This window comes from Chiloscyllium plagiosum, chromosome 42 (assembly GCF_004010195.1).
Source record: "Chiloscyllium plagiosum isolate BGI_BamShark_2017 chromosome 42, ASM401019v2, whole genome shotgun sequence".
Lineage (NCBI taxonomy): Eukaryota > Metazoa > Chordata > Chondrichthyes > Orectolobiformes > Hemiscylliidae > Chiloscyllium > Chiloscyllium plagiosum.
In genome coordinates this window covers 9,985,393-10,011,478 of record NC_057751.1, presented here as the reverse complement: position 1 = coordinate 10,011,478, position 26,086 = coordinate 9,985,393, and the positions used below count along the sequence as shown (strand labels likewise).

Here is a 26,086-nt window from a genome sequence, read left to right as displayed (position 1 = left end):
ACTTAGATGAACACATGAAACATCATAGCTTATTTGGCTATGGGCTAAGTGCTGGAAAATGGGATTACAATAGATGGATGTTTGATGGCTAGTGTCGACATGCAGGGCTGTATGTCCTCTTTCCATACTGTAAAAACTCTATGACTTTAAGATTGAAATCCATCACATTACATAATAGTCATGATTCAGTGCATTGAAATAAGACAATGAGTCCAGAGTGTTCAGATGAAAAAGGAAAGAATGAGAAGTGAGTGGTTGAGGCGACAGAATGAGAAAAGAAATGGAGTGGAGAAGGGACAGCGGAGAAAGAGCTGAGGAAATTGATAATTGACAGAATAAGATGGTAAGAATTAGACGCAACAAACATTGAGCTAAATTAAATGTCTTACAGCCTGAAAGTAGCTGAGATCAGCGATCACTGAAAATTATTTTTGTTAAAAGTGTGTAGTGCCAGACTGCGTCACATGTTGTAATACTAAAGACAAAGAATTATGAAAGCATAAAAGAGCAGAGATCCCAAAGCTTGCAGGTTAGACAATAAGAGCACCAATAGATCGTTCTGAGCCAAGTCTTAGTAGAAATCATGAACCGATATGGACATGGATAATGTCAAGTTGACAACAGTTTCCTCAACTTGAAAAAGAACTTTATATGAGCATTAAAAAAAATCATGTTACTTTGGGACAAGATGACAATTGTTAAATCTCAAAAAAGAATGAATGAGGAGATAGTGTGAAATAATGGAAGTTCGCAGTTACAAAACATCAGTTCACTGGTATTCAATAAGGCGGCAATTGAAAAGCTCTTTCACCCATTAAGAACACACAGTGTAGAGGGTAACATATTAACGGAGATAGCAGATTGGTTAGCTCACAGAAAGCAGATAGGAAGAAAGGGGTCACTTTTAGGTTAGCAAGCTGAACTGAGTGGAATGCTGAGGGATCAGTGCTGAGGTCTCAACTGTTTACAATCTGCATGAAATATTTAGATGAAGGGACCAAATGTAGAGTTGCTGCTTTTGCTGAGGACATAAAGACACAAAGATAAGAAACAAAATGGCCAAGATGTAAAATGCGCTCAAATTTGGCAGACCGAGTATAACATGGGGGGAACAAAAGTGAACTTGTCCACTTTGGTCAGAAAAATAGAAAAATATTGAATTATTAAACGGGCTTGTTGGTACAGCAGAATCTTGGTGCTCTGGTACATGAATGAAAGTTAACTGCAGATACAGTGACAGATGAGGGAAGTAAGTGGAATGTTGTCATTTGTTACAAGGGAATTGTGTTACAATAATAGGGAAGTATTGCAACAGTGTTGGGAAGACTGTGCGGATCTGGTCTCCTTACTTATAAAAGGATATTACTGCATCAGATGTGGTGAAAGAACAAAGAACAATATAGCATAGGAACAGGCCCTTTGGCCCTCCAAGGCTGTGGCCACATATTTTAACGTTCCATACTAAAGCTGTCTTCACTTACAGGATCCATATCCATCTATTGCCTTCCTATTCATGTATTCGTCCAGGTGTTTCTTGAATGTTGTTATTATGTCTGCTTCCAACACCTCCTCTAGCAGCACGCTCCAGGCACTCACCACCCTTTGTGTGAAAAACTTACCTCGCACATCTCTTTTAAACTTTACCACCATCCCCAATCCATCACTTCCATCCACACACCCTTGAACCTGTGTCCTCTAGTAATTGATCCCTCCACCCTGAGAAAAAGCCCCATACTTTCCACTCTATCCGTGCCATTCACAATCTTACAAACTTCTATCAGGTTCCCCCCTTAACCTCCTGCATTTCAGTGAAAACAAACCCTGTCTATCCAACCTCTCATCACAGCCAAAATCCCCCATACCAGGCAATATCCTGGTAAATGTTTTCTGTACCCTCCCCAAAGCATCCAAATCCTTCTGGTACAAAGAACAATACAGTACAGGAATAGGTCTTTGGTCATCCAAGCCTGCACCAACATATTTTGCCCTTCCATACTAAAGCTGTCTTCATTTACAGAAAGAATAAAGAACAATATAGCACAGGTAGTGTGATGAGCAGAACTGTATGCAATATTCCAAGTGTGGCCTAACTAAAGTTCTATAAAGTTGCAGCATAACCTGCCTATCCTTATACTCAATGGCACTTCCAATGATGGCAAGCCTTTTTTATGACCTTATACCTGCACTGTCTTCCTAAGTGATCTGTGGATCTGCACATCCAGATCCCTCTGCATATCTGAGGGGTTCTGCCATTCACTTCATAATTTCCACCTGTACTTGATCTTCCAAAATGCCTCACATTTGTCCAGATTGAATTTCATCTGCCATTTTCCTGCCCATGCCTACAAACTGATCTAGACCTTGCTGTACCTCTGACAATCCTCCTCACTACCCGCAATTTCATCAATCTTGGTATCGTACACAAACTTATGAAGTAGACCAGCTATGTTTTCCTCCAAATCATTTATGTAGCCCACGAACAGCAGAGGTCCCAGCACTGATCCTGGTGGAACACCACTGGTCAACAGACAACTGTGCACTTGACTGATTCCTGGAATGAAGACTTTAGCATGTAAGGAAAAAGTGAGCAGGTTGAGCCGATAATGAGAAGTGATTTAATTGACACATGAAAGATGCTGAAGGGACTCAACTGGGAAGCTGCTGAGGCGTGTTTCCCTGGTAAAAGCATCTGAACCAAGTGAAATAAGTTAATAATTAGGGGTCTGCCAAGACTGAAATGAGGATAACTAATATTTTGCTCAGAGGATTGTTAGTCTGTGGAATTCTCTTCCCTGAGAGCAATCGAGGCTGGATCATTGAACATATTGAAGGGTGAGTGAGATAGATTTTTGATTAAAGAGTCAAGGCTCACTGAGGGAAGACAGGAGAAGAGAAGTAGAGGCCACAATAAGATCAGCATGATTATATCAAATGGTGGACCAGACTTTAAGAGGCGAATGGACAACTCCTAACTTGAGCTCAGTCTTGTGAAGTGTGTCATCTGGACCTCATGCCATGTAGCTGATGTACATGGCATAAAAAGAAATTGGTGGAGCAATCTGGAGGATTGGAAAAGGCTGTTAGTACAGGTCATTTTGCTATAATGAAACAGTTGTGTTCCTTTAGGAAACTGCTGTAGAAATCGCACTGTAGATCACGTTTCAAAAAACCCGATATAGCCATTCAGCAGAAAGTTCGTGTTGTGCAAACAACGTGCACAATTCATCAGTCATGTTATACCCAATTCGTGCTGAAGAAACACACATTACAGAAGAACTACCTGTACTTCTGAGTTTGAGTAACACCATTGAAATTCTTTGCCCAAGTCTTTTTATTGATGGAGAAGTCAATGAAACCAGAAAGACTGAAGTGGGTGGAAAGGGGAATTCATGTTTCAAGCAACATATTTCACAAGTAATCAGAAGATAGCAATCACTCGAGAATTCAATTGTTAATGTTTCTGTCACTGGAGCACTGTTTGGATTTGCAGCTTTCTGAACAGAAATGTTGTGCACCTTAATGATAATAAGCAGCTTCTACATTTGAACATATTTGTGTGAACTTATTACTGTAATGAAGGTTTTGCCATACAATTTTCCCTAAATTAGCATGATGACTTTCATGGTTCGGATCAGCATTATCCCATCATTTCAGTAATTTTAAACAGTATCAATCAGTCATGTGCAATGTCTGAGACAATTAACTGACATATGAATAACAAGTGGGTTAAGTGTACTTTAAATTGAATGCCTGGAATTCGAGTGTTCACAACTTTTTCACTTGATATGCCTTATCTTACTGAGACTAGGAGATCCAAGGTATGATCCTTGGTCCAGTTGCATTTGACACAATATTTTTGTCTTCAGCACCAACTAATGCAAATGAAGACACAAAGTGAGCATTTCCGTTGCTGACCATGATTCATTGACCTCTGCCAGAAAACATGCATGTGTGAATATCAAATAAAGGCAGAATCAACTACCCTCCAGAAATTCCACCTTCAAGGACTGGCTACTTGGATATTCTTTCACGGCCACGGAACCACACAAAATTCCTTCAACACTCAGTGCCTTCAAAAAGGAAGAAAATCGGAAAAGAAAGACATACTAAGTCCTCGGCTGTTTAAAGTCTGGACACTGGAATTTATGGTTGCAGTCTATATTGGATCTTCAGTTAATAGTTACAACATGGCCTGGTCACCCAAAATTTAAATCGTAACAACATATACTGTATACTGGTGATTCAGAGAATTGGGATATACAAGAAATATGGCTGTGGTGACATACTGTTTTGTATTTTGCAGTTATCCCCAAGAAACCTGATGGGAGGATTCCAGAGGAGACAGAACCAGACGAATATTTGCCACCACTGGGAAAAAGTCAGTGAAATTCTTTTGAGAGATTTATTGCTCCAACTTGATTGTTAATGTTTCTCCCCACTAATTTATCAGTTCACACTATCCGTGATTCAATTCATTGGTACAGACTGATGAGACTAACACCTGATACAGTCCTGAGCATGTGTTCTGGTACCTTAAATAGTATCAACAAAGCTAAGTGAAATGAGGAAACTATTTTTCACATAGAGGGTAGTGATAATCCACAAAAGCTTCTCCAAAAGCTGTGGACCTTGGGACATTAGATATTTTCAAAACATGAAATATTTAAAACTCAGCCAAGTATTCAGAAGACACTCAGCTATAACAACAGCTCTTGGGAAATATCAAAAATGAACTCATATAAATCTGCACTAACAGATGGTGATAGCTTTTTAAAGATATGCAAGATGGCCTGTCAATCAAAGTGGTCCAGCAGTATGCAAGGAGATTTTTTTGTAATTCGAGGTGAACACTGCAGTCCTTTTATTCCTAAGGGCTGGGGATTTAAATAACTTCAGACCATGAGATTCAAAAAGAATTTGTCTGCCCTTCAAGAGTGATTCTGTCTTTTTCACAAATTCATGATTCTTATATTGCTCGTAAAGCCCTGGAACAGCAAAAATGAGGTATTTTACAATTCAGAACAAAAGTCAAATGGTACTGCTGAGCTCCCATCTCCTATCTGTGTGATTCACACCCTGTCCCCTTTCCTTTAACAATGAAAATTATATCAGTTGGAAATGAGTGTGGGATTGAAACCCCATTCTCCACTTTTTTATAATATATTTATTAAGAAAAAATAGATTTTTAAATATTACAACAAATACAAAACAATGCAATTCAAAACAGTACAAAAATATTTCAAAACTAAACGCAAATAATAAAAAAATTTCCCAACCCACCCTCTTATACGAATGTATAAACATATATAGAGAAGAATAAAATTAAAGAAAAACCTAAACTAGCTATTTAACTAAATAAATAAATACCTAACAACAAACAAATAAATAGTAATAACTCAGCCCAGCCAAACAAAACACACATACATTCACAGTTCCTCCTCCCTGGATATTGGACTCATGAAACACAATTGTTACGGCTATATAAAGGGTTGCCATGTCTTGTAAAAATTCTCAGTTTTGTGGTGTACCACATTTGTGAGAAAATCCAGAGGAATATGCTCCACAACAATTTTCCGCCAACCCGACAGGCCTGGAGGTTTTCGGATATCCAACCGAGCAAGATATTCTTCCTTGCACAGAACGTAAGAATATTGAAAAGTTTTTTCTTATGGGCGTCTGCAGGAAATACAATGGGTAGGCCCAAAAGGAGCACAATAGGGTCCTTCTCCACCTCTACACCTAAAATCCTCTCCATTGCACCCGCCACAGCGCTCCAATATGTTTGAAGCCTGTCACAAGACCAAAGACAATGGGTAAGAGTGCCCATGCAGACCTTGCATTTGGGACATGCTGAAGATACCCCTGGTTTAAACTTTGACAAACGGCCTGGGGCTAAGTGGACCCTGTGGAGAATCTTCAACTGTAAAGCATGGGTCCTATTGCAAATTGATATCTTCCTTGCATTCTCCCAAATAGCCTCTGAAGAAACTTCAACACCCAGCTCTCTTTCCCACATCTTGCAGAGTTGATCAGACTCATCTGAGGTGGCACCCCCCAATTGGTGATATAAAGTACTGACAGAGACTGTACTCTTAGCCCTTAGTACCCCTCTTTCTATGTCAGATTTGTAGGGATCTGTCAAAAGTATGGTCTTTTTTTGAATAAAATGCCTAACTTGAAAAAAACGAAAGAAGTCTCTATTAGGTAACTCATACTTTCGTACTAACGGACCGAAGGACATCATTATGTCTCCCTCAAATAAATCACCCATGCAAGATATACCCCTAGGTGCCCAACGTTTAAATCCTGAATCGATCATACCTGGTTGAAAACCTAGCACACCCACTAAAGGTGTAAACAAAGGTGTTTTGCTAATATTATCTTCTCTCTGCTGAATTGCCCTCCATGCTTTAACAGTATTGATGACTATTGGGTTATGGCAATATTCCCTAACTGTCCTCACCTTGTCCAAAAACAGCAAACTGGTAAGGGGGCACCTTGCCTGGGAGGCTTCGATATCTAGCCATATTGAAAGAGGGTTCCCACAAACCCAATCACTCACGTAGGTCAAAAGCAAGCTTAATTGGTAATTTTTAATGTCCGGAAGGTCTACTCCCCCCAATCTGTGAGGCAACTGCAGTTTGGCTAATTTAATGTGGGGCCGTTTACAGTGCCAGATAAAGGAGCTGAACCAACTGTTCAGTCTCCTGAGTGTTTGTTTATTGAAAATCAGGGGGAGCATCCATATAGGGTATAGCAAACGAGGGAGAATATTCATCTTAATAAGCGCTATCCGACCCAACCATGAGACTGGAAGTGCCTCCCATCTTTGCAGATCTTGTTTAATTTTTTCAAATTATTGAGTAAAATTGGTTTTGAACAGCCAATCCAGAACTGGAGTAATGAATATGCCCAAATACACAAAACGCCCCTGTGACGACCTAAATGGGAATCTATAGTCACTCTCAAGAGCCAACTCTTTCGTAAGACCACACATAGGCATAGCCTCTGATTTAGCAAAATTAATCTTATACCCTGAAAAAGCGCCAAACACGTGAATGCATTGTATCAGGCAAGGCACTGAAACTGCTGGATTTGTCAAGAAAATTAGAACATCGTCTGCATACAGCGAGATCTTGTGTAATTTTGACCCCACTTCTGAAGCTGATATATTGAGATCCCCATGAATGGCCTCTGCCAACGGTTCAATCACCAACGTAAAAAGTAATGGTGAAAGGGGACAGCCCTGCCGACTTCCCCTAGAAATACTAAAATTGCTTGATCGTACGCCATTGGTAATGACCGCCGCAAGAGGTACCCATCTTATGAAAACTTGGCCCAGACCAAACCGGTCTAGAGTATAGAAAAGGTACGGCAACTCAACTCGGTCAAATGCCTTCTCTGCATCTCAAGAAATCACCAATCCCTGTATTGGCTGCTTGAATTACGTTAAGCAGCCTCCTAACATTATTGGAGGATCTGTGACCCTTTATGAAGCCCGTCTGATTCTCTTTAATAATAGAGAGTAACACAGTCTCCAGCCTGAATGCGAGAGTCTTAGAGAGGATCTTAAAGTCCACTTTTAAGAGCAAGATGGGCCTGTATGAAGCATAGTCTTCTGCATCCTTCCCTTTTTTAAGGATAAATGAAATATTGACCTCTCTCAAAGATGGTGGGAGACAATCATGACTGTATGAATCATTAAACATATTCAGCATCAAGCCTGACAGTATACTTATAAATTTCTTATAGAATTCACTGGGAAGTCCGTCAGGACCGGGCACCTTTCCACTCTGAAGCTGCCTCACAGCTTCCTGCACTTCTTGCTCTGATAACGGGGCATTGAGAAAGGACTGTTGTTTGGGAGTCACACCCAGGATCTTCAGATCTCTAAAAAAGGATTCCATTTTGGCCTGCCCCTCCTCACAATTCTCAGACTGATATAACTTAGAGTAGAATCTCTGGAAAGCCACATTAATCTTTTTAGAATCACGTTAGGTTCCCAGACCCTTCCCTAATTGCTGTAATGGTTTGTGGGGCACTCCTCTTTCTGGCAAGGTATGCTAAGTATTTGCCTGGCTTGTCATCATGCTCGTATAACCTTTGCTTAGCAAAAGCCACCTCCTTCTTTGCCGTCTGCGTGAGCACGGAATTTAGTGCAGACCGCAGTGCCGTAATCCTATGTAGTTTGACCAACGAAGGTCTGTCAAAATAGGCCTTCTTGGCTGCCTTCAACCGTGCTTCAAGGAGACGTTGCTGCTCACCCTTCTGCCGCTTTCTACTGGTGGAATATGAAATAACTAACCCCCTGACATAAGCTTTGGCAGTTTTCCAGAGAACAGATGAGCTATCAACCGAGCCTATGTTGATGTCTAGGAATTCCCAAAATTCCCTAGAGAAATAGTCCACAAACTTATTGTCCATGAGAATAAAGGGGTCCATTCGCCAGTACCTTGAATCCAATGTAACATCCTTAATTTTAATCAGGGGGTACACTGGAGCATGATCAGAGATGGCAATATTACCAATTGTACAGGATGCCACCAGATCCAGGGTTACCGCAGGGGTCAGAAAAAAATCAATCCTCGTGTGACATCTATGTGGATTGGAGAAAAACGTGAAATCCCTACCTGTAGGGTGGAGACACCTCCAGACGTCCACCAACCCTAATTCCCCACACAGACCCAATAACAGTTTAGTTTGTGCAGAGGGTATCGAGGGACCTTTTGGCAACCTGTCTACTGTGGGGTCCATGAGGCAGTTAAAATCTCCCCTTATAATGATGTGGTGAGACTTGAGACTTATCAGTTTAGAAAAAGCATCTACCAAGAATTTAATAGGATGAGCTGGGGGACAATAAACATTTAAAACACCATATTCTTCCCCATTTATCAAGGCTTTAATAATTACAAACCTCCTGTATGTGTCTTTAACACATTCCAACAATTTAAATGAGAGATGTTTCCTAACCAGTATAGCCATCCCCTACTTCTGGTATTAAATGATGAAAAATAAACTCGGTCAAAGCCATTCTGCTGTAATTTCAGATGCTCCTTGTCATCCAAATGTGTCTCCTGTAACAAAGCGATATCCACCTTCTCCTTTCTAAGACTCAAGAGTACCTTCTTCCTCTTAATTGAGTGACTTCCCTTGATATTCCAGGTACACCATTTAATCAAATCATTAGCCATAATCTTCTGCAATTACATTTAAGTTCCAGAGAGGAACCTGAACCACAAATTGCTGAGCCTTAGTGTCACATGGTCCACCAAATATAAAAACTACATAAACTAAAACCACTACATTTAACAAACATACAAAATTATTAAAAATAAAAAACAACAAAAACCAGAAAACAAACCAACATATAAAGCGCCAATTGTGCTGAGTAGGGGAACTCACCCCTGCCCGGAGGGGGCAACTACCCATCCCGAACTGCCCATAAATAGGCATATAACCATCTCAACCACCTTCACTTCTCCCAGCTAGAGCCGCATCGCAAGCACAAGCTAAAAAAAATAAACACCCCATAGAATATCAATATGAATAAAAAAAAAATATTTTATTAAAAAAAGGGGAAATAAATACTCCACCTATCCTTTGGTATATCCTATTTTAGAAATTTAAAATGTACATCTTAACCACCGCCAGACATAGTTTGAACCAAATTATTATCAATAGAGGAAAACAAAAGGGAAAAACAAAGCTCCAACCGGATTTCCTCCATTTCTTTTACAGAATGACAAACACATACCCAAGCAACAGCATTTATACATACTACAATTGTTTAAATTAGGTTAGTTTGTCCACAAAGCTTCTTGCCTTCTCCGATGTGTCAAAGAGATGCATGGATCCATCTGAGGTGATCCGAAGCACTGCCAGATATCTCAGGGAGTACTGAATCCCAAGCTCCTTCAGTCCTCTCTTGACACCATCATATGATTTTCGTTTCTGGATCACCACCGCTGAAAAGTCCTGAAAAAACATGATCTTAGACCCCTTGTAAATTAGGGCCTTTGGATCCTTCCCCTGGAGTCTGTAAGCCTCCATGATTCTCTCCTTATCCCGGTAATGATGGAACCGCATCAGGAAAGGACAAGGGCGTTGATCCAGACCCGACCTCCGCGCTGCGACCCAGTGAGCCCTCTCTATCTTCAATCCTCTCATGCCAGCCTCCAAGTCAAGAAATTTCTGAAGCCAATCTTAACAAATTCCGCAGGTCGCTCACCTTCCTAACTCTCAGGCAGACCAATGATCCGAATGTTTTTTCTCCTGCCCCTGTTTTCAAGATCATCCACTTGGTCACGCAAATTATGAACCTGCGTCTTCAGGGCTTGGATCTCTTCCTTGAATGAACTGGCATCAGCTTCCATCACTGTGACCCTGTGCTCCACCTCATCCGTCCTCTTCTCCAGGTCTCCCAGCTGCTGCTCATGCTTCTGCAGCATGAGAGAGACTGGAGCCAGTTTCTCTTCAATCTGTTTCCCCAGCATCTCACGAGATTTCGAGAGCTGGTTCACCAGGTCCTGGAGAGTAATTGGCTCCGAGGCTGCTGCAGGCTGAACTGCAGATCCGGCCTCGGATGCTCCTCCTCCCTTTTTCGGCATTTCTGGACAGCTGAAAATACATGTAAGTCAATTGTTAAATGTTTCTTGGGGCTCCACAAACTTTCCAACGCCCCAAAAAATCCTGATGACCTGGGTTGGGCGGATTAAAGGACCGTCCTGCTCCTGCTGCGATGCGAAGCTCTGCAGTGCGATCTTCTCAGATCGCCACCATCTTAGATCCCCCCATTCTCCAATCTTAAAGATCTCCACAGCTGCACCACCTCCGCCAGAAATTCTGAATGATTTGACATATTTGTTTTAAGTATAAGCCAATAAAACAGTAGGCACAGATTGTTACATTCAACTAATTCCTGTTTGAACGTCTCCGTGGAGATATATTACATTTAAAATTTCAAATCTGTACAGCCTTTCTTCAAAGTCTGCTATTGATGTGGATGTGTGAAGAAACAGCCTAAATTTATACAATTTCTCCATAACTTGACTTGTATTCTCACAGGGATCGTATGTTCACCAACTCGGCTCTGATTTCAATCACAAACACTGTTACAGCATAAAACTCACCCGAAGCCAATATTTGCTGTGGTATTGCAAATCATTGTGTTACCGTAGGCATTAATGCCTACCTCCAAATTAATGGGCCATGCCACCAACTTGAAGCCAAATTTCAAGCAGATGTGATACAGCGCTGATGTGCACACAGCAAGTGCATAGGTATAATAGATTTTAACTCTCACGTTACTCCATGATAGCCTATTGTCATAGAGTTGTCCCAGGTTCCTATTAAGTGGACCTGGTCGCTCCTAGGTTTTGGTTCAGTGGATTAGTGATTCTAGAAATAGAAAAATAAAATTGCAATTTGTCATTTCATTGTGAAATAATGTCAAAAGAATAAACTGGAACTGAGCTTTTGTCTGTCTGACAACAATTTGTTTACGGTTAACCACTTCAAGGCTTAGAATTTGATGTTACTGAATATTTTTCCCTTCCCGCATTCACATAAATTATATTTGTTTGCTTTAATACAAACAAACACAAAAAAATGACAGATAATTCAACACTGCCTACTGTAAAGTATCACCACAATTTGTGACTGAAATAATGTAAGGCTGTTCAAGGTATCTAGCGTTTCTTCTTCAGGTGCTACGTTCTCCAATCTCAGCCATCACTTGATCTCTAAATTTTATGGCCTCTTGATTATGGCCAATACTGGTCACTACCAAATGTTCTAATTTCTCTCTTAAAAGTATATGCTCAATGAATTGCAATTGGAACTAAGGTTGGAACTAAACACTCAATAAAGGAACATCAGACCCTCAATTTAATTTGCTAATGAACAGTGCGGTATTCCAGTTTCTCTGAGAAACTCCAAATCTACTTCTGAAGGAAAATTCACTGCTTGAATGATTTGTCTCCTGAAACAATGATGGCAACTGAGGAAACTGTGAGTAACAGTCCTGTACTGTACGGTGAATGGTTGCCCCTGAAACACAGTTTGGCTCAATATCTTACTTTTGCTCCTCAACAGTAAACCAGTTCTGTATTGACTTGGATTATACCAATTCTTCACTCTTCAGTTCATCAATTAACTCTATCTTTCTTTTTCAGAATGCCCTCCTCTGGGTCTTGAATCCCATCAAATAGCTGATGAACAATTGACAGCATCTTCTTTTCTGAGATATGGATTAGGTCCACAACGTATTCGATTGAATATCCAGGTGAGAGGTTTGCAGCACACATCCACTTTAATACGTAATATTAGTTCCTTTCTGTTACCATGAAAAATTTTTGAAATAACTCCACAGAGCCCAGTATCCCAGCACCAAGTCACCCTTTGTTTACACATGTACAGTCTTTGACTTTGGTACTGCTCCATTCACAGTCAGGCACCAGAGTGACAGCATCTCTGACATGCCCGTTTCTATCTGTCAGCCAGGGCTCCTTGACTGGACCTGATTCACAGCCCCATGCAGGGAACTCAGATGAAATCCATCTGGCTGACCTTGTTACAATCACTACAAATTCTTAAAAACCTTCTGACAAAGACCAACAACACAGCACATCGTATTACAAGAAACAAAGTCACAACAGTGACTAAAGCAAAATGGATTTATCAAGGCACTGCTAAATATCAAAATTCAGTGTTTCTAACAAACTCGTCTGAGCACCGAGCGAACCTAATAGAAATGGCAATGTCCAAATTATGCAATGGGCAGAATTAGAGAACTAAGATAACACATCCAATCATTCTTCATCTCACAGCATTTGATGAACAGCCTTAATGCTGGCATGATGGCTTTCACAGTGCTTGGGCCAGAAAGGACTCTCAGGGACCTTAAAAACAACAACAGACTTTATTTCGAAGGTATAAAATACCACAGTAACATGTTCTGTACAATTTTGCAATCATAGGGAATGCCAGCTCCGAAGTGGAAGACTTGAAGTAGAACTACAGTTGGTTCTGCTAAAACGCATGTTTTTTCATTGTGAATTCGCTGTCGCGCAATTGAAGAATTTAGACAGTTATTTGTAGAGGCAAAGTTTCATTATGTGTACTGGGAATAATGTAATTCTGGCTCCATTAGTTTAAGTGGCATGGCTATTGTGCGATTTTCTTATGATGCAAGATCGCACGAGAAGGGAATATCACGTGTTATCAGAACTGACTGTGTTCTCATAAAGATTCTGTATCTGAGATCCTGTATAATGTGCATCATCTTGTAATCTGTCAGTTTCACACATACGGATATTGTTTACAACACCAACTGCAATGCAAAACTGGCAGCGATACGAGTAATATACCCAATCTGTAGTTCAATTTACTTCAAAGGTATGGAATATAGCTAGAAAGTGCTCAGTGCAATACTGTCCATTTAACATGACTACCAAAATATATTTTTGCCTTATTCTGTACAAGTAAAACAAGTGGTCAGTCCTCAAGAAGGACCTCAAGGAGAGCTCCTCCTAGCATCAGGGAATCCTAAGCACTTTGAAGCCAGAGGAGTACTTTCAGAGTGTAGTTCTTCTTTCAGTGAAGTAAATACACAGCCAGTTTGTGCATAGCTGGCTTCCACAAACAGTATTTTGATAATGATGAAATAATCCCTTTTAAATGCAGTTGACTGAAGGATAAAGATTTTTTTGTTTTGTTTTTTTGCAGACTTGGCTTCTAATCAAGCATGTGTGCAGTTTGGGTTTAGGAATAGAATAGAATATCCTTTATTGGCATGTTTTCCCAAGAACAGATGTACAGGAGTACAGTGAAATGGTTTACAATGTCGCCTCTCATGGCGCAATCTGAATTTCAAGTATTTAGGTACAAATCTTCAATACAAAAAGAGGAATAAAAAAGAAACGTAGATGCATTACTTTACAGAAATAAGACACAATTAAAGGGATGGTTATTACAGTCATATAAACAAATTACACATAAACATTACATTGCAATAGCTGAGTGGAGGGTCTTCCACATGTGGTCTGACTGCTGAACCAGACCCCAGCCCAACAAATGTCCCACTCCACTCCACGCCTTCACTCAGCTCCGTACCGACTCCAAGGTAAGATTAGTCCAGGACTGCTGGCCTCTGCTCCGGTACTGCTTCCTCGCATTGGCCTCTGCCCAGGAGTGCTTGCCCTCACTAACCTCCACTCTGTGACTAAATTCCTCTTGCTGGCCTCTGCTCTAGGACTATTTCCCCATATCAACCTTTGCCTGGGATTGCTTCCCCTCACATATTTGGGAAGCAATGGCCTAGTGGTATTATAGACAGACTATTAATACAGAAACTCAATTAAAATTCTGAGGAGCAGGGTTTAAATCCTGCTATGACAAATAGCTTAATTTGAATTCAATAAAGAATCAGGAATTAAAAGTTTAATGACCTGTCTGGTTCAGTAATGCCTTTTAGGGAAGGAAATCTGCCATCCTTACCTTGTCTGGCCTACATGTAATTCCAGACCCACAAAAACGTAGTTGACTATTAAATACCCTCTGGGCGATTAGCGATGGCAATAAATGCTGGCCTACCCAGAGATATCCATGTCCCGTAAGTGAATAAATTTTAAAAAGATTTTGCGGCTGACCTGAAAGTCTGGTTGCCATTAGGCAGAACTGGTAAGGCCCCACTCCCAGTCACAGCCCTGCCCTCCCAATCCCCTGCCCTGTTCTGATAGTTTCACCAGAATTCTCCCTTTCACTCTATCCCAAACAGATTTGCCAGTCTGAATACTGGGGATAAGCCTTCCCTGCCCCAATTATCTTTAAAATAGCGCCTGGGATCTAGTATATTTTCATTACTGGGGAAAAGAGACCACAATTTAAAGCTTCCTCTGAAAAATAGCATTTCTGACAGCACAATACTGCAGTGTTGGCCTCAGTTTTTGTGCTCAATTCTCTGGAATGCCATTTCAACTCATATGTTGAGACTGAGAGTTGAGAATGTGAATCCCTGAGCTATATTTGCCATAAATGTATGCCTGTTAACATCAGTGTTCCAAAAGCTGCTGTTGTGTTTCATGGAACCTCCATTTATTATAAGTTTAGGACAATGACAGCAGTGAGTCTAGAGGTGATAAATCCAAAACAGAAAACTGTTTGCATAAGGAAGTGAATTTTGTTTTTGTCTTCTAAACACAGATTACACCATCATTAACCCATCTTCCACCAACTGTAAGCTTATTCATCTGTATTCTAGAAAGAAATATTTTTAAACCTGGCACAGTTTTAATCCAGTAACAACACTTCCTTTCCAGTTAGAGCTTCAGAAATACTTTGCTATAGTAGATTTAATGGACAGACTTAGAGCCAATTCAGAGGAGGAAATGTATTCTAGCTAACGAGCATCAGATACACACACTGCCTGAGGTATCCTCACTGTTCTGAGGTTCATCGAGATTCCAGAGGTCCATCCATCTGACCCATAAGCAAAAGTCATTTCTCCAAACAACCAAGCATCCCAATTGCTCAGCATCAGCTCTTGAATCACACTTTCACCGCTGTTATGACATGGGGTAAACATTTCTGCTTAACTTAAACCAGTAACACAGAAAAGTGCAGCAATCTGTGAAAATTGAATAGGCTAAGAACTAGTTAAAGCAAAAATTAACAAATTTCTTAAAATATGGCAGGGAATAATTAACTAACAACTATTTACAATTCCTTCCTCTAACCTATCTTTTTCCTTTCCTTCTATAATACTAGACCAATAAAACTCGATTAAGATATACAAAACAAAACTTATTATCTCAAAACCAGGCAGCTTTCAGTTTTCTCTGTATTCCTGTCTTCTTTTCTTCTTTTTGGGGATTCTGCTTCACAGGTTACTGATCGATAAAGGCACTTTAAGAGAGCTATTTTTCAGGCAGTCTTTTTACATGCTGGTGGCTTGGCAGTTCTCCTCCCAACTGTTCAATTTTCCCTGGTCTTATACAATGTTGGAGAGATTATGTGGGGACAGGGGGTTTAGGGTACACACCTGTGCAGAACTCCAGGGAAAGTGTGTGAGGAGAGAGCGAGAGAGAGGTCAGTCATTTGGAGACGATGCCTGTTTAATTACTGTTGGAAACATGTCTTTGTTGTAATGTTTCCCTCGGGACCTCGAGATCTCCTTCAGATAATCCAATTTTCGGATAATTGGTATTCGGATAATCAAGGTTCCCCTGTATATCTTGTTTCAGAACACTTGGTGCTTTTTCAGGTACTTCTGTTGCTTTCAACTCTCTTAAAGGTGCAGTACACTCACATCTTCTTCATACTGCCAACCTTTGCAAAGCTTAACCATACTTTCCTGCTACCAATAAGCCATTGAAATTTGGAAAATAGGAGCAGAAGTAGGTGATTTGACCCTTTGGTCCTGGTCCTGTCATTCAAGATGATCATTGCTGAATATCCAACTCTGAACCTTTTTATTTGTTCTCCTTATACCCTTTAGCCCAAGAACTATATTGAACTCTTTCTTGAAAACTTGGTGTGTTTACTCAATTACTTTCTATGGCAGAAAATTCCACAAGCTCACCATTTTCTTGGTGAAAGGATTTCTCCTCAACTCAGTCATAAATGGCCTACCATATATCCTTCTGGACTCCACAGTCATCAGAACATCCTTCCTGCATTTACACTGTCAAGTATTGTTAGAAGTTGCTCGGTTCCGCTGAGACTCCTCTTTATTCTCCTACACTGCATCGAATATAGTCAGTCTCTCGTCATAAATCAATCTGATAAATCTTTATTACATTCTCCCTATAGCAAGAACATCCTTCCTCAGATAAGGAAACTAAAACTGCACATAATATTCCAGGTGAGTTCCCACCAAAGCCCGATAAAATTGCAGTGAGATATTCCTGCTCCTGTACCCGAATCCTGTCGCCTATGAAGGCCAACATACCATTTGCCCCTTTCATCATTTGCTACACCTGCATGCTTACTTTCAGTGACTGGTGTACAAAATAACCAGGTCTTGTTGACTCTCCGCCTTTTCCAATCAATCACCATTCAGATAATCTACCTTCCCTGTTTTTGGTCCTTAAACTCTGATCAATTTCCTAACACCATTTTCCAACAAATACTGAGTTCCTTCTGTTCCTTCCTCTCACTGGACCCTGTGTTTCCCAACAGATTTGAAACATTATTTGGTCTTCCTTTGTGAAGCTATAGCCAAAATATGTTATTATTTGGTCTGCACAATAGCTTCCTGTTTCTGACTTTAAGTGAACTACATTTGTCTTCATTCATATTTTTCTCTTCAAATACCAATAGAAGCTTTTACAATCAATTTGTACATTCCTGCAAGCTTACTTATAAAATCAATTTTCTCCCTCTTCGTCAATCCCTTTGTCTTCCTTTGCTGATATCTAAAATGCTCCCAAACACCAGATCCATAGTTGAGTTTGGCCAATTTATATGCCTTTGCCTTAGATCTAACACGGTCCTTATGGGTGTAGCCATGGCTGGGCCATCTTTCATTTTTTAATTTTGTGCCAGATAGGAATAAATAATTGTTGCAGTTCCTCTATGCATCCTTTAAGTGTTGTTATTGCTAAGCAACTATAATCTGGTTCAGTAAGACCCCCGATTTATCATAGTCAGCTCATGCCTCATACCATCATAGTTCATTTTATTGAGATTCATGACTTTAGTCTCAGAATCAACCACGTCACTCTCTCTGTTCACCAAGATTTTATCATCTTGTCTGGACTCTTTCCCAAAGGGCCTCGCATCGCTAGATTGCCAATTATTCCTTTCTCATTACACATTACCCACTCTACCCTGTTCTATTCTGCAATTTGTTCCTCAATGGATTGATGCAGAAAGCCATCCCAAGACTATTGAGGCTTTGACCAGAAGAAAGGAGGCATGGCTCAGTAACAGGCAGCTGGGATTAAGGGAATCCATGGAGATGTCCAGGGAATACAGGAGTCTACTAAAGAAGGAAATCGGTAGGGTGATAAGGGGGCACAAGATAGCCTTGGCTGAGAAGATTAGGGTGAATCCAAAACAGTACTTTAAGTATATTAAAGGAAAAAGAATAACTAGAGTGTAGAATAGGCCCCCTCAAGGACCGAAGTGGACATGTATGTGTAGAAATGCAAAAGATGGGCGAGGTTCTCAATGAATATTTATCCTCTGTGTTTACCATGGCGAAAGACATGAAAACTTGGGAACTTGCAGAAATTAGTGGTGAAGTCTTGGGGACAGTGGAGGAGGTGTTGGATGTATTAGAATGTATACATGTGGATAAATCTCCTGGTCCTGACCAGATATATCCAAGAGCAGTGCAAAAGGCTAGAGAAGCAATTGCAGGGGCCTGGCTGATATTTTTGCATCACTGTTAGCCACGAGTGAGGGCATGGAATACTGGAGGGTAGCGAATGTTGTGACATTATTCAAGAAGGGCTTGCCCTTGTCCAAAAGTGCTCAACATTACTGTCCTGCTTAGCTCTTTTAACTGCTTTTGGCATTGAATCCATGAGTTCAGTACCCAAGTCTTGTTGTTCTGCTTCCTCTAGCTCTCACTGCTTGACATTAGCAGGCTTCTTCCTCCTATCAGAAGAGAACTGTACCTCCCTGCTGGCCTCTTGCAAGCCCACGCAATCATTATGAGTTTTCTCACCCACTGCTGGAAAAATCATTCCCAGTACATTGGGTACATAAGTCCAATCCAATATCACAAAGCTTTTTTGAACAATAACTTGAATGTCTGAATACTTTTTTTACGAATATATTTCAGCAGACAACCATATTATTCAAAGGACAGTAATCAAGGAAAATTACTGAAATAGTAGAGGAAAGATTTTTCTTCAAGGGTTTGCGTCAGGTCTGCCCATATTAACTTTACATTGATATTCAATACTAAGTTGGACAGATTTTTGATTGACATGGGATTCAAAGGGAATGCATGCATATGGAGGTTGGAGATAGGCAGGAGAGTGGAATCCAGGTCACAATTAGATGAACCATGAACATATTGATTGGTGGAGCAGGCTGGAAAGACTGAGTGGCCCATTCCTGCTCCTCTTATGCAAAAGTAAAGTATGTTGGAGACTTGGTTTAAATAATAATTGATCAATCCTCCACAAAGACAGAACTTGAGGCAAAATAAAGAGTAACAGGGCTGGGTATTCTGATATCTTTATATTCAAGCCAGCTTGATGCATGTCAACAGCAAAACACTTGTCACAAAGAGCTAAATAAAAGCACATGAGTCTTGTTCCAAGTTGCAACCTTGAGAGTAACATGAATAGAAACCCCGTTTGTACTGTGGCCATAGAAGACAAAACTGAACTGTCATTTTTCCTGCCAATTTCTGGTCAATTAAGATGTGACAAAAGTTTGCTCTTCCAACCATTTCACCCGAGACCTAAAGCATCTGTCTAACCTATTATGTTCACTATTACATTAACCCATAACATTGATATAGCACAGTGGAAATAATTCCCACTCCCCTGATTGTAGCGGCTCAAAGAATGGCTTTTCCGAGTTGCACTATCACCTTTATCAGCTGTACTCTGCAGAATATCAGAACTATCTCAATGATTTTTGTGCTGCTAATTATGAATCAGATGAATGTGTTGTCAATTTTCAAGTCAAACTGACCTTTTGTGGGCAGGCTGAATACTGCAGAAAGTAATATATCTTTAAATGAACAAACCTCACGAACAGCTTTTGACTTTTGCAAACATTTGCTTTTAATGTCAAGCAGAAGTCTAACTTTGTGAATTTATACTCTGCATCATTTGGGGATAAGTGAGAAGATTGTGTCTGATAAGCCATTTTTGGAAATCTGTTTTAAAAATGTCTCATGCGCCCCATGATAGAAAAGAGGCAGAGCAAATGTCCAGAATCTGATTTGATCTCACAAAGAAGACAGATGCAAAGTATCGAATGACACTGCTACTTCTTTATTCTCCATTATAATTTTACCTGTCTCTGCCTCAAATAAGCCATTCTTATTTTTATCATCTCTTCCCATTTATATGCCAATAGAAAGTTCTTTTGTGATTTTTGTTTGCCTTGCTGGTCTGTTCGTATTCTGTTTTTCCTTCCTTGAGTTTCTTCACCCTTTTTTGCTGAAATGTCAAGTCTTCCTCATTCTCCATGAAATTGTTCTTATGTTTCCCAGGCAGGTGATGAGGATGAAGATGAAGAGGATTATTATGATGGGGCTTGGTGCCCTCAAACAGAGGACCAGTCACAGTGGATTGAAGTCGATGCCAGAAAATTGATTGAATTCAGTGGAGTGATTACCCAGGGCCGAGATTCACTGCTGCAGTATGTTGATAAACTACTTCTGTTTTTAATTGCAAGTTTTATTGTCTCGTTGTTTCTCTTTCATTTAGGGGAAGGAAATAAGCAAGAGTTATAAAGGTATTTGGGATCACATTTCTTAGGAATACAATCTCCACAGAGAAGGAAAGATGTAATGGAGACTGTACTACCGTCTTGTGCAGTCTTTCACCTATTTGAATAATATTCACCTGGGCTACTCTTTCGGCCACAGTGCACAACATCACATTTTCCCAAATTGGCGAAGGTGACACCACCAAAGTCCCAGAAGTTCATTGGGTTGCTCTCTCATCAAAGAAAGACAACTGATGGTGATTTAACCTGATGGTCACCACACCTCAGTTGAGGGGAGAGGTTGAAAAGGAAAGTCCTTCTAGAAGAAGAAAGTACTGAGGTAACCTCGGCCGGTATGAAAATTTAACCCATGCTGTTGGTGTTCCTCTACATTGCAACCAACCGTCCTGTCAATTAAACAAACCAACCCCTGGCTGCCCAAATTACATTCCGTCTAGCAAAGTTTTTGCTCATTCACTTAACCTGTCTATATTCCTCTGCAGCCTTATGACTTGCCCTCCCCCGCCATTTTTGTGTCATCTGCAAATTTGGTGATCGTCCAATCACTTGTTATCCAAATTTTTAATATACTGTAAATAACCAATCCCAGTGGCCTTCCATGAGTTACAGGTTGCCATCCTGAAAAATGTGTCCCTTTTCATTGGTTCTTTGTCTTCTGTTTGTTAGCCAAGCTTCTATCCATGTTAACTGAATACTCTGAAGACGATGGGATCTTTGATTTGATTTATTATCACGATACAGTGAAAAGTATAGTTTTGTGTGCTAATCAAACAAATTGTACCTTAAGAACATCAGGGTAATCAAATAGAATGCAGAATGTAGTGTTATAACTACAAGAAGGTGCAGAGAAAGATCAACTCTCATATGTGACAGGTCCGTTTGTAAGTCTGACAACAGTGGGCAAGTAGCTGTTCTTGAATATGTTGGTATGTGTTTTCAAACTTGTATCTTCTGCACGATGGAAGAGGGTGGAAGTGAGTCCAATTTCTGAAGTCGGTGATCAGCTCCTTCATTTTGCTGACATTGAGGGAGAGACTGTTGTCTTTCCATCATGGCACTCAACTCTCTTTCTCGTTATTCTTTGTGATCCAACCCACGATGGTGGTGTCATCAGCAAACTTCTAAATGGAGGTAGAACTGAATTTGGCTGCCCAGTCATAAGGAGTACAGTCATATTATTCAGTAACCTAATGTGTGGTACTTTATCAAATACCCGTTTATCAATCCTGCTTGTTCCCTCCTCAAAGAAACTGTATTAAATTTGTCAGGCATGATTTCTCCTTCATGAAGCCATGCTGACTTTGCTTTATTAGAGTATGTTTCTAAATGCTCTGCTGTTGCATCTTTTGCCTTTTCCAGTGACAGATGTTCTGCTAATTAGCCTGCAATAATTTTTTTTTTCTGACTCCTACCTTTTGAGTGAAGGTGTTACATTGGTAGTTTTGCAATGGGTGGAACATTTCAAGAATAAAGGAGTCTTGGAAGATTATTTCCAGAGTGTCCACTGTCTCTGTAGCTGATTGTCAAATGCTCCTGTACTTGAAGAGCTTCTTGACACTTGTCTAAAAATGCTGCCACAAAAATGCTTTGTCAGAGAGCAGATATTTATTTTTTAACCTGCAGCTTCCAATTCGTCTCTTGCCTCAACATACTTTTTCTAATCACTTTATATTTTATGAATCTCATCAAAACAGTTACTGTTAAGATTCTCAAATTTTCTGTTGTTGGTAAGCTCTAAACATGCATATCTACTCGTCCTACAGAGTCTTCCCCTTTCTGAAATTCCCAAAGCAAAATTTGTCAGAATACCTCCTGAACTTCTTCTTTCACCAGGACGTCAATGTTTTCAATCTTTAATTTCTCTCTCCTTACAATGTTCAGCCTTCTAAAATCCTAATTCTCAATTCCTTGTTAACTCATAATCTTTACAGTTATATTATTTCTTGTGGTTTTAACCTTTCTAAATGCTCTGCTGTTGCATCTTTTGCAAGTTAGGTAAAGGGGCAGTACAACGACATCTAGGTGTTCTTGTACATCAGTCAATGAAAGCAAGCATGCAGGCACAGCAGGCAGTGAAGAAAGCTAATAGCATGCTGGTCTTCATATCAAGAGGAATTGAGTATAGAAGCAAAGAGGTTCTTCTGCAGCTGTACCGGGCCCTCTTGAGATCGTACCTGGAATATTGTGTGTGGTTTTGGTCTCCAAATTTGAGGAAAGACATTCTGGCTATTGAGGAGTGCAGCGTAGGTTCATGAGGTCAATTCCCGGAATGGCGGGACTATCTTACGTTGAAAGATTGGAGCGACTGGGCTTGGATACCCTTGAGTTTAGAAGGCTGAGAGGGGATCTGATTGAGACGTATAAGATTATTAAAGGATTGGACACTCTGGAGGCAGGAAGCATGTTTCTGCTGATGGGTGAGTCCCGAACCAGAGGACATAGATTAAAAATAAGGGGTAGGCCATTTAGAACAGAGTTGAGGAGAAACTTCTTCACCCAGAGAGTGGTGGGTGTGTGGAATGCTCTGCCCCAGAAGGCTGTGGAGGCCAAGTCTCTTGATACTTTCAAGAAAGAGTTGGATAGAGCTCTTAAGGATAGTGGAATCAAGGGTTATGGGTTAAGGCAGGAACAGGATACTGATTGAGGATGATCAGCCATGATCATAATGAATGGTGGTGCTGGCTCGAAGGGCAGAATGGCCTACTCCTGCACCTATTGACTATTGTCTATTTCCTGAGCAATCTAGTTTATTAATTTAACAGATGTAACCCAACATTATGCTATCTGACTGTTCTTTAAAAGTACCTGACAGTCAAATCACAACTGAACTAAATTCATGCTATCACTCTGCAGTAAAGAATTGAAAGCCAGTGATCTCTAAAAGCTCTTTGGAACTAACAACTGAAACTCTTTTTTTTGACAGCAATGACTGGGTGAGTTCATTCTATGTGCAATTCAGCAACGACAGCCGTACCTGGATGACGTACACAGATGGATATTATGATTGGGTATGTCTCTCAGGAATTCAAAACATGTGACTTGGCAGTGAGGACAAAAGAATAAGATAGAACTAAAAATGTGTAACGTACTGACATATATGTGATTGGGCACATAATCACTATCTAGTAGTAATAAATGGATACAATCATATGCAGTGACAGGTGTGATTTAATACATCAAGCACAGTGACTGGGCATCACACACTAACAGCTACTGGGAATGAATCATATCAACAGCAAAAACTGAATATATGAAGAGATGGACATTAGCTGTTGTCAGATTTTACAGGCACATCCTGACTGAAGGTGTATCCAGAAGTTGCAAGATATTCTATGTTATATATTATGTATCACAGATAAGAACTATGACTGGGTATGTTTCACATAAAATGACAGATACAATCGGTCAAGTGTACATGAGATAACAATTGAAACTGACATGCTGATGTGTCATTTGTTCATGGATTTTACATCCAGGTATTTTTTATTATCAAATTAAAATATTCCACAATAAATAGCCCTTACAGGTTATAGCCATTCCTGTGGCTTTTAATAATGCAGAAAAGAAATTATAAACAATAGACAATAGGTGCAGGAGTAGGAGTAGGCCATTCTGCCCTTCAAGCCAGCACCACCATTCATTATGATCATGGTTGACCATCCTCAATCAGTATCCTGTTCCTGCCTTATTCCCATAACCCTTGATTCCACTATCCTTAAGAGCTCTATCCAATGCTTTCTTGAAAGTATCAAGAGACTTGGCCTCCACAGCCTTCTGGGGCAGAGCATTCCACACACCCACCACTCTCTGGGTGAAGAAGTTTCTCCTCAACTCTGTTCTAAATGGCCTACCCCTTATTTTTAATCTGTGTCCTCTGGTTCGGGACTCACCCATCAGCGGAAACATGTTTCCTGCCTCCAGAGTGTCCAATCCTTTAATAATCTGTTATGAAGGCCAGCATGCTATTAGCTTTCTTCACGACCTGCATGCTTGCCTTCATTGACTGGTGTACAAGAACACCCAGATCTCTTTGTACTGCCCCTTTACCTAAATTTATTCCATTGAGGTAGTAATCTGCCTTCCTGTTCTTGCCACCAAAGTGGATAACCATACATTTATCCACATTAAACTGTATCTGCCATGCATCTGTCCACTCACCTAGCCTGTCCAGGTCACCCTGTAATCTCCGAACATCCTCCTCATATTTCACCCTGCCACCCAGCTTTGTATCATCAGCAAATTTGCTAATATTACTTTTAATACCATCATCTATATCATCAATGTATATTGTAAAAAGCTGCAGTCCCAGCACTGATCCCTGCGGTACCTCACTGGTCACCGCCTGCCATTCCGAAAGGGAGCCGTTTATCACTACTCTTTGTTTCCTGTCAGCCAACCAATTTTTAATCCAAGTCAGTATTTTTCCCCCAATACTATGCACCCTAATTTTGCTCACTAACCTCCTATGTGGACTTTATCAAAGGCTTTCTGAAAGTCCAGGTACACTACATCCACTGGATCTCCCTTGTCCATCTTCAGAGTTACATCCTCAAAAATTTCCAGAAGATTAGTCAAGCATGATTTCTCCTTTATAAATCCATGCTGACTCTGACCTATCCTGTTACTGCTATCCAGGTGTGTCGTAATTTCATCCTTTATAATTGACTCCAGCATCTTTCCCACCACTGAGGTCAGACTAACTGGTCTATAATTCCCTGCTTTCTCTCTCCTTCCTTTCTTAAAAAGTAGGACAACATTAGCCACCCTTCAATCTGCAGGAACTGATCTTGAATCTACAGAACATTGGAAAATGATCACCAATGCATCCACGATTTCTAGAGCCACCTCCTTCAGTACCCTGGGATGCAGACCATCAGGTCCCGGGGACTTATCAGCCTTCAGACCTAACAGTCTCTCCACAACCATTTCCTGGCAAATATAAATTCCCTTCAGTTCAGGTCCTTCAGCCACTATTACCTCTGGGAGATAGCTTGTGTCTTCCCCCATAAACACAGATCTGAAGTACCAATCCAACTCTTCTGCCATTTCTTTGTTCCCCGTAATATATTCACCTGTTTCTGTCTTCAAGGGCCCAATTTTAGTCTTAACCATTTATTTTTCCTTTCACATACCTAAAAAAGCTTTTACTATCCTCCTTTATATTTTTGGCCAGTTTACCTTTGTACCTCATTTTTTCTCTGCGTATTTCCTTCTTAGTATCCTCTGTTGTTCTTTCAAAGCTTCCCAGTCCTCCGTTTTCCCACTCATCTTTGCTATGTTATACTTTTTCTCTTTTGACTTTATATGTTTCTTAACTTCCCTTGTCAGCCACGGCCACCCCTGCCTCCTCTTAGGATCTTTCTTCCTTTTTGGAATGAACTGATTCTGCATCTTCTGCATTATACCCAGAAATACCTGCCATTGTTGCTCCACTGCCATCCCTGCTAGGGTTTTGCACCATTGAACTTTGGCTAGCTCCTCCCTCATAGCTTCATAGTTCCCTTTAGTCAACTGAAGTATTGTCACTTCCAATTGGACCCTCTCCCTTTCAAATTGCAGATTAAAGCTTATTGTATTATCATTACTACCTCCTAATGGCTCCTTCACTTCGAGGTCCCTGATCAAATCCAGATTGTTGCACAACACCAGATCCAGAATTGCCTTC

At 40.4% G+C, this 26,086-nt stretch overlaps 1 protein-coding gene across 2 annotated transcripts in view; it reads left to right on the top strand.

Annotated features, from left to right (window-relative positions):
• LOC122543101 (inactive carboxypeptidase-like protein X2) overlaps positions 1–26,086 on the top strand; it is an 81,052-nt gene that overhangs the window by 32,042 nt on the left and 22,924 nt on the right. For both annotated transcript variants that reach the window (XM_043681355.1, XM_043681354.1), the window contains 4 exons: positions 4,304–4,378; positions 12,174–12,283; positions 20,183–20,331; positions 23,345–23,429. In XM_043681355.1, the coding sequence (XP_043537290.1) occupies positions 4,304–4,378; positions 12,174–12,283; positions 20,183–20,331; positions 23,345–23,429 (419 nt within the window). The remainder of the gene's footprint in view (positions 1–4,303; positions 4,379–12,173; positions 12,284–20,182; positions 20,332–23,344; positions 23,430–26,086) is intronic.